Genomic DNA, 15,915 nt, shown 5'->3' with positions numbered 1-15,915 from the left:
TTAATGACAAGGTTATTTTATAGCAGAATGCCAGCCACATGCACAGATTCCAAGGACTGTTTATTCTTAAGCCTAAAACCATCCAGTTGCACGTAGGGTGATACCTAATTCCATGCAATGGAAACATAGTCCAAAACTTTTAGATAAATTTTGAATGTACTCGTCATGAGAAAGTAGAAAATCTTGGGCTGTTTAGCAAAATGATCAATCCATTTTAACCTGATCTATCAGACCTAAAGGTGATATGAAATGGTCTGTTCAACAATGTAAATTAGCTAAATTAAACCAGACTTTATCTGTGTTTAACTACACAGTTGGTGTTAGGGTGCCATTTGTTGCAGAATGGTGCAGCATGATTCATTTATAGTACCAAAGCATCCTCCATTGCAGCTGATATTAATGATTATTAGCAAGGAGCTGATTCTGGAGTGTAAGCAAGAGAGAAAGGCTGTTGGGTTAGTCTTCGGTCAAAGTATTAATAGTATTGGTTTCATGAATGCAGTAATATTTATGACTTGGTGATACAAGTTACAAACTTTTTTAGATGAGAAGAAAGAAAACACAGCAATATCTCCTTCTTTTAGAACACAAATACATAAATTTTAATCTGAGAAAAATACAAAATGAAACCATGTACAAGTTATGTACAAACCCTTTTTACAGGACGATATATTTTTCACTGGATATTACATATGACAAAGTCAGGTAGATCATTTCTGAGCACCAGCATTTGTTCTCTCTCACCAACCCATGATGTTAAAAGTAAAGTGATGAAGTCGTACTCCTTTTTCTTGATGAACTTTTGAGTTAAGATGCTAGCTGGTTCTCAGCCATCTCCACTTCCAAATTATAACTAATGTAGACATATGAAACAATCAAAATATATTGTATATATGTATTTGCATGTGTGTTTTTTCTGAAGGAAGAAAATGGTTTCATCAGTTTGGAATTATACAGAAATGTGAAAATTAAAGTCATTTTTTTTCTTTTTTTTTTTTTTTTCTTTTTTTCTTGCCAGAGATTAGAGTATTTGCATTGGCTAAGCATGTGTGTCCCAACTATGGGACCATGGCAGAAGCAGAATTTTTTTTAACTGCTTGAGATAGCTTCTGCTGACATCCTTATTTGGTTCCTACTAGTTATTGTCCAGTCAACAAAATGCTCATATGCCACATTTTTTGTTCCTAAAAATGTATGGATTTTATTACATGTATTCAACTGCCTATATACTGTGTTCTGGGTTGTTTAGCTTTTTTACTTTATAGAAATCTCCTCTAAAATGCATTGACTAAAGCAGTAAGAAACCTTGTCTCAACATCATAAAGGTTCTAATTAGATGCAGCTTTACTGTTTAGCTTCTTAAGTTAGATATTGCTCTAAATTAGACCCAAAGTAACAAAAGAAATACATTATATTTAATATTTTCTTCATTTTCCCTACCCCTTCTCCTTTTGCAGTTTCCAGTAACACAGCCCTGTGCAGAGCAGATAGAGCAGCACTCCTCACTACTGGTTCCAGTGGAAGTTACCTGCTCACACAGACTGCTGCTCAGAGGCTGCACAGCCTCAATGGGGCTGCATGCTCTGGAGCAGAGAGAACCTGTGCAGAATAGATCCATTACTGACAGAAATATAGCTCTGACAAATCCTGGCACAGGCTTATCCATGCTATAGGCCCACATACCATCCTGGGCAGTGACTACAGCAGAAGAGCTACTACATTCCTTTCACTATTTCAGATGGGGCTATAGCCCACACCCACTACTATTGCTCAGCATGAAAATACTATAAATTCAATATTAGGAGACCTGGTGTGCATATATAATGACTTTTTTAAAAAAAAAATATTTCTCTTAAGCCTGTGATTATTCAAGAACCTTTAGAATCAAGAAAAAAAAATTAATTAAAATTAAAAAGGTGCTTGTTTGTATGTTGGTGATTTCAGTGGTTCACATGGCACAGAAAATAAAAAAAATCAGGATTATAAAGAGTTATCCTTTCCTCTGATTTTTTTTATGCATTTGCCATTGACTTTGACAGATATTCCTAGGCTAATCCACTGTAACACTGGAACAGATTTCTGTTTTCACTTTTTCCTGTTACCACCTTTCACACACTTGGTTATTTTATTTAATCACATTTAAAACTAGAAATGAAAGGTGAGGCACACAATTCTTTTGGTGCTGAAGAAATTCACAATGATAACAGCTGTAAAAACAAAACATACAAACACACACACACACACACACTGACCTCAATAGGTGTTCATTTCAAATACTTTGGGATCCAGGAACCCTTAGGATCCTTACATAGCCCTTACTTCTTGAAGCCATTTAAGCACCTGCCCTGTGTCCCAGTTTGTGCCCATGTGAATCAGCTAGTCCAGGGCAGTTGTTAACATTTTTATAGATTGGCCAGTGAGTGGCCAAGCAGTGAAAACATAAATTATTAGCCATTTCTAAATTATTGCTTCTTTTTTTTTTTTTTTGTCATGTATGTTTATTCATCAGTTTATGCAACCAATTATTGCAGTAGTTGTTAGCTGTAGTTTAGACACACTAGCCCCCAGCAAAACCTGAATGAGAACACATTATTTTACTTTCTCCTTCTCTTTCTACTACACGAAGAGTTCAAGAAATACAAAGTCTTCCTTTGCAGGTCAAAAATAACCAACCTCATCCACCACCACCCAACAATGCATAATAAAAGGCTAAATGCTTTTTCAGTGTCTCCTACACCTGGCTTGCAAACTATATTTGCCCTTTCCTACCTTTGGCTGAGGCCACTTAGGTCTTTTCATATCCAGTTGACCATGCCTGGCCCAGATCAAGGGGTTTGTATTTTCTGTCCCATGTATTCCATACTGTTGGGCCTACTGATGCTGATTTGAAAGACAAGGTGTTAAAATATCAGTGACACCTTTAGAATGCTTTTAAAAAGTACAAGAAAATGTTTTCGTCTCATTTTTCCCTATTAACAAATGCATCATATACTTATTATTTTAAAAGGAACCACACAATCACATTGAGGTGTTAAAATTTGCATTTAGACTATGGGTATCTTCTTTTCTTTATACCTTAACTTTTGCTGTGCTTGGCACTTGCCACCAAATCTATCAGAGGACAGTTTCAGCCTTTAATCTTAAAGCTCATGGGCTTCAGGGGACAAATTAAAATGAAGCCAGCAGACTTCCTGGCAGTGTGGGAGCAGACAAGTGCAGGGGTGTGAGGAGGGCCAGGAGCACAACCCAGCTGCAGCAGTGATAATCTGCAGCATAATCCCAGTGCATCTCTCATAAAACTCACCAGGATGGCTGAGTTTTGGTCAAACCAGGTGGAAATAGCAGAAAAAAATTCTTCCATGTGCTACCCTGCAAGTCATTATTTTCTCCTTTTTTGTGCCTTTCTTCACCCCAGCTCACAGAAAGTAAAAATGATGACATCTTCTTGTGAAGACTCTATCAAACACATGCACACCCCTGTACATATGTGTGTCTGTACCCACATATACATATGTGTGTACATGTGTAACCACATATATATATGTGTGTGTGCATGTGTGGCCATGCATGTATGCAAACACACACACACAGAGACACTCTATTTATCCAACACATGAGTTACCAAAAAAACATTCTATAGCCTGTATCAGTAGTGCATGCAATTAATGCCAAAAAATCCCCCTGCAAAAAACAAAAACAAACAAAAAAACCCCAAACAGAAAAACGGAAATCCTCCCTACCCCACTTGTTTTTTTTTTTTGATCTTTGCCTTCTGAGACAGGGGTAAAAGATATTTATAAAGACCAAGAATTGATTTCTGTACCAGTCAACCAGTCATCGTGTGGTCTGTCAGCTGTCACTTAGGTCCCTTTCACAGCCTTTTCCCAGCTTTGATGTAACTTCATATATCCATTTATTGGTGCTGGACTTATTGTAATTTTTAATCGCTGAATATCAAAGATTGAAACAAGTTTTCTATCTCTTGCTCTATCTAATTTCCAGACATCAGTCCTGCATCTATGATTATCAAAATTATCAAAAAGGAGTAAGAAAATATCACTGATTTTAGCTTTTCTGTAAATAGGAAATGTATATCCATAACTCCACCTGTTTCTCTCTGTGTTGTTTGCTCTCTATGGGTGTTGCTCTATCCAACCATTGCATATGGAGCTCTCTGTGCCAGAAGAGCTCGTGAGTGTGTTCAGGTGTTGTCCTTCATTTATAAACAATAGCATGGGATTTTGGGGTGTGACAGTTAAACTGGAAAGAGACACACACAGACCTAAGCAATGTAGGGGTGCTGTATTTGATTTATTATTATGTTTTATCCAGTGAATGTTCACTTCTAAAGGAAGGACACTCAGAAGTGGCACTGTATATTATAAGATATAATGTTCTATTCCCCTATATTAAACGCCAGTCTTCTAAGGAAAAATAAATTAAAATTCATATGTATTTGATGAGGTTGAACACAAGTTTCTACAATTCTCCTGTCTCAGAACCAGCTTTTTTTCATTCTGGTTTAATGTGAATGCAGTTCATAAATGAAAAAGGAGCACCGACTTCAAAGAAAAGGCTTAACATGACCCAATGCAGAAACTGGATGTAAATTATAATGTGTCACTAGCTGAGGCAGCATATGTTGGAAGAACTCACTGGAATTCTCTTCTCTTTTGGGGACTGTGAAATGCATTAAACATGCATCTAATAATAATGAAAAACTGCTTGTATCGTTTTGTTACTCTGTAGAAGAGTGAAATATTTTAAACAATCCAATTTTACAAATATCGTATTAACAATTCTCATTATTGTCTTTAAATAGCTATTCTACAAAATGTAACAACAAAATAGTCACAGTCCAAGAAGTCACTCCAGAATAAAGCATATTAGGTGTTAGTATGGTTATACTTGTACTGCAGCCAGTGGACAAACATTAAAGCTGAGATAGTTTGGCTTAAATGTTGGATTACATAGTGGACATCGTTGTTTTCACAATAAATTCATCATCTGCTTTGTATTTGTTTGATTCACTGATATTTCTCTAATGATAAAAATACCACAGTATGTTTAATTGTGGTGTTTAACAATTCTGCAAAATTACAAAGCCTAAAGTTAACTTGCACAATGAAAATCTGCTTTTCCTGATGACTCTGATTTTGTGGTTTTGGTTTTTTGTTTCCCTACTATCACAGCCTTTCCCTTTTTTTCTTTTTCTTTTTTTTTTTTTTGTTTCCACACAATTGTGTCAGATGTTGCTTATTTGAGATAGAGAGAGTAACTAAATAATTTAGAACATAAATGCTTGGGTGGGTAGATACTGCAGCACAGATATGAAACATCACATTTTTGTCTGATGGCTATAAAGCTTGTTGGCAACTTCGTGAAACTGCTGACACAAAAGGCACCCATCAAAGGCCTTTTGCATGTTAGCATAATAAATACATTCATCACTTTTATTATTTTTATTTGGTTATTACTGTACTTTTGTGTGTGGTATCCCAGGAAAGTAAAGTTAAATAAATAAATAAATAAATAAAAACAAACAAAAACCCAACCAGAAGAACAACTGCTAAAATATGATGTTGCTTATTGTAGGAATTAACTGAGGACAGCACATTATGAGTTTGTAGAGCTGAAGCTAAACCACTTTTTATCTTTATCTAAATTAATAAAAAGAAGATTCAGGGTGCCCTTTACCAGGTTATGAGCTTTCACCAAAGTGCAAGGATGTGGAGCTAAATCTCTATACATATCAGGAAGAATTTGTACCACCTCAGGCCAATGAAAGGCCATCAGCACTTGTGAAGTAAGGAAGTAACAAAATGTGGTAGATGAGATGGTTTTTAACTGATGCTTCCATGCACTATTTTCTGCACTCTGGATAAAATCACTGTAATAATGGCAAAAGAAGAAGAATTGCCAAGCTTGCCTTCCTGAAATTAGCAACTGCGGATGGCTAATGGGAAGTGAAGTGCAATTGCCAGATTTGCCATTTCCAGCAAGTGCCTCTTGAGCCCATGGCCCTTGGCTGGGGTGGTGCCATTCCCTGTGCCCGTGTCACAGCGTGCTCCCGAGGGCACTGGGTGTCCCCGTGTGCCACCGTGAGGAGGGGCAGGGCACAGTGGGGGGGTTAATGCACCTGCACACAACTGGCAGTCAGCGTGATCTACATATGTTAATAAAACAAAGAATATTTCAGAAGAATGTTACATGTACAAAAATATGACTTTCAAACTCTGAAAATAAATAAGTTTGATTTATTAAGAGCTGGTGTCAATGCTGAACAAAATACACACCTTCCAATAAAGAAACATTTTGGTGAAGTGTAGATTTTTTTCTTTTTTTTTTTTTTTTGATTTACTAAAATACAAGTTGGACCTTTTTTTTCCTTTTTGCAAATATATCATTTGTCTCCCTTAATTACATATCCTTATAACAGTGACCATCATTCTCCTTTAAGCCAAAGACTGAGGGTATGTTGATTTTTTTTTTAAATTCTTAGGAGTCTGGCCACATATGCCATTTTGTAAGGGAAAATACTTAACAATGAAAAAAAAAGAAAAATATATTTTTTCTAATAAATAAAAATAATTTAAAATGCTAGAGGCTATACATGACTAATTTTGATTATGTTCATTTATAAATGAAATAGTTTCCAAAATACGTGGAAGCAATATTAAAGGCAGACAAACAAAGATCTGTCTACTTTATTTTCCCATTAAGCGTGCCCTTCTTAACTTCTCCATCAGTGGTTCAGCAAGTAAGAGGAATAAATGTAACATCACCATTCATGAAGTTTGTCAGGCTTTATAAAAATAGTTCTGGCTTCGAAGGAGTCAACATTCATCTTCAACTTCTCGTATTGGTGGTATCAAGCTGCTTGTCGATTTATATTGATTGATCTGATTGGCCATGTGAGTGCTCATGGGCTTGATTTGAATGTTTCTGGGGTAGGCATTATCCGGCTCATCTGTAAACCATTTCTTTTCTGCTAAGGAGCAAAATAGGCAGAGACAGAATAAGGAGGGAAAAATGAAAGCGTTAATTAGTGAAGCACACATACACAGAAACATTTAAAAAAGAAAAAGGGAGCAGTCAGTAAAGTTTATAGAAAAAAGAGATCAATAGAAGGTGACTTTGACTAATTACTAGCAGTACAGTGCATTAGATTAATACATCTGAAAATACGGTTATGAAAGGAGGATGACGCTTGCAGATTTGCTAATAGAAGCTAAAGAAAACTGCCAATATGCTAGTTTGCTTTTTGGATGTAAGAGAGCTCTTTTCTTGTGCCCATGCTCAGGTGATTCATTTATTGAAAAAAAAATATGATACAAATCAAAGTCTAAACTAAGAAGCCAAGGAGAGCAGCTGGGATAAGGGTAATACAGAAAAGAGCATGTGAGACTACACACAAGGAGCACCTAAAGAGTCAGACTTCTCTGAACCATTTCAGCCTGGGGTGGTGGCTACTGCTGGCCCAGAAATCATCCAGGAGAACATAAAGAACTTTCTGCAGTCCGTGTTAGAATAAACAGGGCTTGTATTCCTGCTGTTGGACAGCAGCCTTTTGCATGAGGTGGCATTATATCCCTACTCTGAAACACAGGTTCTGGAGCACTACTGAACTCTAGGGTTTAAAATGGGGTAGGGAACACAGCAGACACTGCAGGTGACTGTGGTAGGGGCTCCAGCTAACCCTGAATGGATCAGTTGTGACAGGTGACAGCAAGGCAAAGGAAGTAAGGACTAAAAATTTAGAGAGGGAGTTCTTTCTTTTCTGTCCTTGAGCAATGCCTGCTTCCATTAACACAGAAGGAATTTCATGACGTGGCTTTAAGGTGGGCTGGGAGCAATGTGGGAGGATGCTGAGAGGCTGCAGCATTGCAGCCCTTTCCCAGCTGTTCATCACTGTAACCACTGTGTTGTACTGCTCCATTGCAGGTATGGACAAAAGCTTCCAAAATTCACAAAATGAAAAAAAAAAATTTTAAACCCTTTAGAAAGCAATTTCTGCTGTAATTTCTCAATGACAGGTATGCAATCTTACAAGATAACTTTATTCCAAGACTTGGGAACTCCTGATCTAGAGAGTGGCCAATGGCCATTATGTGCACTTGTGCCTTGACAAGCATTTCTGAACTGACTCCATTCTTGTCTTCCTTCCCCAGATTCCAGAGGTGGGTGGGCAGAGCAGTGGACACTTATGGTTCTGGGCATTTTTGTATTACATGAAAGCTTCAAAGTTTGTCGCACCAGACCTGCTACTCTAACATGTATGCACTACTTCTCATTCCAATGTGAAACCCAAAATGCTGCAGAAGCTTTAATGCCTCACATAATATAAACTGCTACTTTTCTAATCCCTGAAATGCTGCACTGTCTTGAATCAGGACAGAAGTGAAAGGAATGCTCATTTTTTAATAAAGAAATTATTTAAAATTAGCAAAAAAGAAAAAAAAATTCACCTTAGAAACCCAAGGATTGAGCAAAAAGCTCAGGAGGTAAAGGAGAGAAAAGAAATTGAAAGACTGAGAATAATAGAGAACAAACACCTGGACATAAGTGCACAAAAATAAACAAAGATCTTTGGAGTCTCAAGAAGTAGCTTAATCTCCAGAATTACTAGACTTTTCAGTCACTTTCATGAATAACAAATTAAACCACTTACACTTTATATGGATTTTTAGAATTTACAAGCCAAACCCCCACTCCCCATTAAAACCTTTTCTATGTGTTCTTACACAATTTCAAAAATTAAATCAAACCCAGAAATTGTATTACTTATTAGTGGCTTATTACTGAAGGAAAACGAAACTACTGTATTGTTTTTCTTGTAATTTTCTAAAATGCTTTTCACTTGTGTTTAAAAATATCATTTTTGTCCAGACTAAATAATTCCCTGCCCCCTTAAAGGTGCCTGAGTCTGAACGATGTTCAATCTCCCATCTCCCTCTCTCTCACCTATTATAATTAAGTTCCCTTTGATTTGAACAGATTGGATGATAGGAATTCATAATGTTACATCCTGCACACTGAAGCTAACTGATTAAGTGCTTTAAATTATTCTTCCTGACAGAATGATAAAGTTACAATCTGTTCAGAGATGATCTACAGCTTGCCAGACTCCTACCGTTTCTTTCTACATTCATTTATCTTTTTGTCAAGCAGTTAAAAAAAAAAAAAAAAAAAAAAAAGCCTCAATTCCATAGATCTTTTAAAGTAATCAGAACATCTGAATTATTAATGAGACTTTAAGGGAATGATTCCTGATGGGGGCCGGTTTAAGAAAGGTTGTAGGAAAAAGAAGTCTGGGAATGTGTACACATCAAAATAATTTCAGCTCCATTTAAAAAACCATTTAGTTCAAGTGTGACACATGAACCATTATGCATTTGTGGAAACCAATTTTATGTGATCTACGATTAAACTAACCTTTCAGAGAGGTGTAAAGTGTGATGGTTATCATGTTTTAAAAGCCTTGTGAGATCACATAAACAATTTCAAACTAACAGTTTTCTAATGGTTTGTGTTTAAAATGATTTTGAGGCAAGTTAAGCACCGTGAACTTTCATTGCTACCTTCTTTTTTTTAACACATGGTGCAAAAACTTTCCTTACAAACAGAACTTGGTGCAAGTTAATTCAATGTTGTAGCAAGTATGGGGAGACTTGTCTGAGTGCTAAGAATCAGAACTGTGCTGTGTTTCTCAGCAGCCAGTGTAAAGCACTTCAAAATACTCTGCTTTCCCCAAAATTTTCAAAATAAGCTATTTATTTATGTGCTAAATTTACAGTAGAACTCCTATATAGGGAGCTGTTCTTTAAAAAGAAACCACCCACTCACTTTTTGCCTTTACATGGCAAGTAATACATACAGAACATTAATAATAAATGTAGAAGCTGGTAGATTCTAATGTCTTTTGCTGTTCAGATTTCTTTTTGCCAGTGCTGAAACCTTGACCCAAGCATTATCATTCTCCAGCATGCAATGCTTAGATACAGCTTTATACCTTTCCTGTTCCTCTCCTCTGTTAAAATTGTCTTTGGTCACATAACAATGAATCTCCTGTGCAAATTCATTGACCTCTTTACTTACCTTTGAAATGTGAGCTTAACACTCCTGATCTTTACTCTGGCCACTATGATATTCTGCTCCAGTCACTAAATGTCCTTCTTGAAGCCCCTACACACTTTTCAGTATTTTATCCTATGCTTACAGCCTGATTTTGGTATATCTTCCAGAGTCTTAGTACAGATTTTTATCTTTAATATTTACTCTTTCCTTTAGATCTGTTCAGAAACCCCCTTTTCAAAGTCTATATATTGCTATAGTCACCAAGCATTTTTAAGTTCTCTGTCACATTGAGTCTGTTTCTCTCCCTTTTGGAATATGCATATTGATCCTTACCAGAAGTGTTTCTACATTATAGTGACAAGAGGCATGTTTTTTTTATTTTATTTTTTAGGAGCTGCTAAAAAAGTCCCTGATCTTCCTACGCTATTTGACAGGCTTCTTTTTGACAGCATCACCTGAGAGATGTTGGAACAGCTAAGTAACTGAATGTATCAGAAAGCAGAAAACACTTACTTTCCTCTCAAACATCTATGTTTGTAATGTGCTATCAGCATCCATGAAGGTTTAAAAAGCCTAATGCTCATATTACAAATAAATAAAAATTCATGGTTTTGTGTAACACTCTTCCCCATAGCATAAAAAAAAAGATATAAATAATCAAATTAAAAGGACCAAGATACAGTTTTCTTCAACTTGTATAAGATTGCAGCAACTCTCTCCAACATATTTATTGTATTGGTGCTTTAAAATTTCTATCATTAATTTTGGACTGAGTAGCAACTTAGAGCAAATGCCACTGTGAAACACCCTCTGTTCTAAGCAGAGGCAAAGAAAATACTACCAAAACAGAAGAGAAAGGTTTTACTACATTTGTATTCTCACCATGATCCAAGGTTACCTTTCAACTGTTTAAAATATATTTTTTTTGTCTTCTGAAACACTAGCAGTTTCAAATTTGTTTGCATGTATGTGTTTGCGTGTCTCCTCCCTGCATGTAACCATCTTGTTTATAACTAAGCTGTAAATTCTTCCATGTAATTTGTTCCTGCATGAGAAAGAAAATAATCAAAGTTTCTCCACCCACGTGCTCAGCAATTCTTTGTTTGGCAGGTGAATATTTTACATGTAGCAGGCAGTAAGAAATTTACAGGGAAAGAAAGAATAAACTATTTTTTCTATGAAGAACTTTACTTTGCTCCAGGGCAATTAAAGTTTTGTGACAATGTTCTGGACTTGTTCTTGATTTTTTATTTTTTAAACTACCAAAATTCTTAGTTTTGATAATGGGAGTTCCACTGGAAAATGCCTGACTCTCTCTGTTTGGGTCAATAGGAACCCTCACCAAGAACCTGCAGGTTTGCTAGACATGGTTTTGTGCCAACACTTAAGCTCACTAAGGACTGAAACACTAAGCTGAAACCATGCTGGGACTGATATAAATGGCAGGACCTTAATTTAAAAACCTAAAACATGACCTCCTGACATTGGTGATACTTCTTCACTTTAAAGAACTAACCATTCTACTATGGCTGTCTGACCTGGGATAGAACAGGAGATTTGCTCTTACTTTTCAATAGAAACACCAACATAATGTTGATTTAAGTATTTCTCTGCTTATAATGACCTACCCCCATTAGTATATCCATAACAGAAAACCTTCATCATTATAATAAACTATTTGATCAATCTAACTATAGTCAGCAGTGGTAATTATACACAATACTACTAAAAGTCAAAAGTTTTAGAATTCTGACTTCAGGATAGAGGACAGAGGTGGAGTAGACTTCAATTTAATTTGAAAAATTCAGATTTGCGCCCATATTAGATATTCCTCTTCTGCTGTTCACAAAGTAAGCAAGTTACTTCTATAATGTATGCTGTTTATATTTTTTCTATTTGAGCTGCACTGTTAATAAAAATACTATTTTTTTTTTGGATAAAAATCATTATGTTGCATGTGACAAGTGGCTTCATATTAACACCCTTCCTTTCTCTGCTAAATGGAAAACAGATAAAACATTAATGGAAAAGCATTTTGGTGTCAAAGCCATTAACATTCTTCCAAAATGTGTAACTGCTCTCAACTATCTTCAATCAATTCTGCTGACATAAAAAGATGCTCATGTACATACACGGGGAATAAGAGAGTAGGGAGGGGAAGGTAGGAAAGAAACTGGAATGAGGAATGGGAAATTAAAGTAATGTCTGCACCACGATAGGCATCTTCATTGAGCAGGAACCTGGGTGTTTACAAAAGGACACGTGCAATTAGAAAGGCAAGCAGATGAGAGGATAAAAAACCAAAACAGGGCTGAGAAACAGCAGCAGCAGCAGCAGCAGCAGCAGCAGCCAGTTTTACCTCTGGTTTGGTGGGGAAAAAAAAGGCAAAAGAAAACCAACAAAACAATCAACCAAACAAACAAACCAATAACTGAATAAAGTTTGTAACTATTTTTTTTTTAATTTCACAAGTTTTCACAAGGACAAAGTTATAGAGGGAAACCCACAGCAGTTGCTAGGTCATGCAGAACCATTAATTTTCATACCTTGGCCCATTCTATTCATCCTTGTTGCACTTTAGAAAAAGAAGTAAGCTATGTAAGTTTTACAATGCTTTTAAACGGTCATATTTCTGGTTGAGCACTTTAACTGGCACATCCTTGTAGCAATAAATATTCTGAGGGCAAAACATGGTAACTTTCTTTGCAAAAAGGAACACGTGAATTTTCTTTATGATGAAGAGCAACTGTAATAGTCTCATTTGCAGGGGTGCAGCCATAATTTGCAATGTCTTTCACTGATTGGACTTACAGCTGCGTTTGAATGCACACTCAAACATATAGACTGCATTCCAATCATTATGCTTAACACTGCACAGTGGCCCACTTCTCTGTAGCCCATTTACATGGTTCCAGGTTTTGTCAGTAAAAGTGCTTGGCTTTATTGTCAATTCACACAGCAAGCAAATCTTCAAAATTATCATGCTTGGGGAAGGGGAAGGTAGAAGACAAAACTAACCATAAAAGCACCTTGATTGGGTTGGCAGTTACAATGCTAATCATTCCAAATCGAAATATTTTTTTCTGTCTGCATGCTTTCTTGCTGGATAGCCAGGGAAGAGGGTATGTGTTTCTGCCCTTCCTACCCTAGGAAACCCTCCATAAACCTAGAGCTAGCTCTATATTTCAAAATATATATTGGCTTCTGAAGTTTAAAACAAGAAAAAGAAAAAGTAAAAGCAAGCCTGAAGTATAATTCCTATGGCTGTCTAGGGCAGGTTCCTTTCCACTATGTTATTTAGTTCCCTGTCACAACTTTTTTTTGGCTACATGTGTCATTGGTGACAATTTGCAAGAACTAAATTCTGACAAGTGCATGGAACACGACGCCTCAGCACTGTGAATATTTCCAACCCAGCCCTCTTGTTCTCCTCGAGTTGGGCACAGCACCTTTTCTCCCCAAATAGCAGAGATTTAAAGGCACTCAGTTGTCTTCACTGTATTCCTGCCTACTGGCATGCACCTGTTGAAAAAAAACAGGTAGAACATGCGGCAAGATTTCTGGAGCTTCGTCACATATTAGGACTCCTGTTGGAAGATTTATACCAACACCAACTTGGAAAAGTTAAACTAGCATCTGGGGAAAGGAACAAAGTCCCTTGAGATCTGATATGTAAGCATAGAAAAACGCTTGCTCTTTTCTGAGCATTATTTATTCTGTACATAAGGTGACTAATTCACCTTTTAAAGACGTAAAAGTCCCAAGAAGGCGGTTTTTAATGACTTACATCCAATATTTATGATACATATGGCTTTTTATCCCAAATGTCAAAAGTGAAAGAAAATACAGCTATTCATGTGGCAATATAAATAGACAGAATAATAATTTAATATGCAATTAGACTCTTTCTAAACTTAAATTAAACCATTGGAGTTGTAAAGCTTTATGCCCCAACAATTTCAGTGTTAAAGGGAAAATATACCATCTCCAAAAGACTAGTATTTCAGAGAAAGTTCTTAAACAAGCAGAAAAGTCCCTGATATTGCTTTGGTATAAAGCAGATGTCTAGCAATAATCTATACAAGGAGTGTAAGCCCTATGTAATATAAGATTTTAGAGTGAAAAATCAGCAGGGATTTTTTTTTTTTTACATGTTTTTTGTTATTTGGTTTTGGTTTTTTTTTTTCAATAGGGTAATTTTATAAGCTTCAAATAAATGTATGAGCTCCTGTACATATGAGTATTAAAAAAAAACCTACTGCAACATACATCAACACTTCTGCACTAAATGACTTTCTTTGTGTAACTCTGACATCAAGAGCAAGTGTTCATGTTAAATATACTCTATTTTCAGATATGTAGAGTAACTGCAGTGAGTTATTTATGTTTCGAGTGTGCCTATGGGTTTGGAATTCTTTTTTTATTCTCCCCTAGCATCATAAATAACTTTTGGTCCGTCTGCTTTGTTGCTGTTGTGCTTAAGGGTTTTATGGTGGTGAAATAAAAATGACAATCACATGCACACTGTCATACATATGCAAAATATGTGTACAAAAAGGGAGAACTCCATGGGAAAACAGGGAACATTACTGCTGGAAACATTAACCGGGGAGAATGGGTGGTGAATGCAAGTTTCACACACAGTGGGAGTAGATACACATATCAAAGTCTGTCTTCCTGCACATACTTCTGTTTGTCCCGGGAATCCCTGCTCTTGGTGCGGTTCGGTCGGTTTGCTGTTGACGGGATGGAGTGAACTGATGAGCTCTTCTTGCTGGAAGAGTAGGAGGAATGGGAGGAATGAGAGAGGCTGGCTCGGGACTGGCCAGCGTTGTGGTCAAATTGCATCAGACAGAAGATCAAGTCCGTCGGCACAAGCTCAAATTCATACGGTGGGTTTGTGATAACATAACTGGAAAGGAAGGAAGACAGAAAAAAAGAAAGAAAAAGAAAATAGTTTTAGATTTCTACTAAAAAATTTCTTCTAGATTTTTTTGAGCTTAACCCAATTTTTGCATTTCTGTTTGTAACTAATTTTAGCTCACAAAATTCTCACTGTAATTTTTGGACCTTTTAAGGTCAGCTGTCACTTTTTTTATGTTTTCTGTCAAAAAAACATAATGCCTGAGAATGATGTTCTTCAAGTGAATCACATAATGATTTTTCAGAGAAACCACCATACAAATCATGCTCCTTTCTCTGGCTGCACCATAATGCAATGACTCTACCAAATATAGTTAAATATTGACAAAACCCAGTAACATACCCACCACAAATGGTATTTAAAGAATGGCAGAAAAGCAGAGAGAGGAGGATTTTACATGCAGCTTATTTAAATGTATATTTAAATACATATTTACATAGTCATTAAATATTTAGATGAAGTCAATAGAACAAGGGATATAATTATTGGTTTGGATTGTGACTGTAGTTAAAACAAGTTAAGGAAAATACATCAATAACTCTTAAGCGAGGTTAATTTTGTTCATTCACTCCACATGTACATTCATGGCCTCAAAGAGCATTTATAAAGAGAAATCTGCACATCTGAGAATCCAACATTGCTCAGTATAAATCCCAGGCCTGAGATAAAAACTTGCTCAATTTCAAGAATCCTCACCTTCACCTAATGGCCTTTCAGGGTATGAAGGACTTATAGAGCAGCTGCTAAATTTTTCCATGCATGTGAAAAACAGACTTGAGCGAGGCAATCGGCATTTTCTTTCCAAGCAAGAAATTAGTAAAAATTGAACATGAAGCTTGTGACTTCTTTTCAAATTAATTCAATGCTCACAAGAAATCTGCTTAGCTCCTTCAGGGACAGAAGTCCCTTATTAA

General features: G+C 36.3%; 2 protein-coding genes across 45 annotated transcripts in view; one reads left to right on the top strand and one right to left on the bottom strand.

The window, feature by feature from the left end:
* Positions 1-11,303, top strand: part of LRMDA (leucine rich melanocyte differentiation associated) — a 741,773-nt gene extending 730,470 nt beyond the window's left edge. The window contains exon 7 of the mRNA XM_072931493.1: positions 10,469-11,303. Coding sequence (XP_072787594.1) covers positions 10,469-10,478 — 10 coding nt within the window. The 3' untranslated portion in view covers positions 10,479-11,303. The remainder of the gene's footprint in view (positions 1-10,468) is intronic.
* Positions 576-15,915, bottom strand: part of KCNMA1 (potassium calcium-activated channel subfamily M alpha 1) — a 425,312-nt gene continuing 409,972 nt past the window's right edge. For 17 of the 44 annotated variants that reach the window (XM_072931472.1, XM_072931474.1, XM_072931471.1 and 14 more), the window contains 3 exons: positions 14,765-14,989; positions 12,624-12,652; positions 576-6,991 (listed from right to left, as the gene is read on the bottom strand). In XM_072931472.1, the coding sequence (XP_072787573.1) occupies positions 6,837-6,991; positions 12,624-12,652; positions 14,765-14,989 (409 nt within the window). In that variant the 3' untranslated portion in view covers positions 576-6,836. Of the gene's footprint in view, positions 6,992-12,623; positions 14,990-15,915 lie in introns of those variants that run through there. The other 27 variants (XM_072931479.1, XM_072931462.1, XM_072931467.1 and 24 more) reach the window with 5 other exon arrangements.

Source organism: Taeniopygia guttata, chromosome 6 (assembly GCF_048771995.1).
Source record: "Taeniopygia guttata chromosome 6, bTaeGut7.mat, whole genome shotgun sequence".
NCBI lineage: Eukaryota > Metazoa > Chordata > Aves > Passeriformes > Estrildidae > Taeniopygia > Taeniopygia guttata.
The sequence above is the reverse complement of the archived record's forward strand: the minus strand, read 5'-3'. Positions and strand labels throughout refer to the sequence as shown.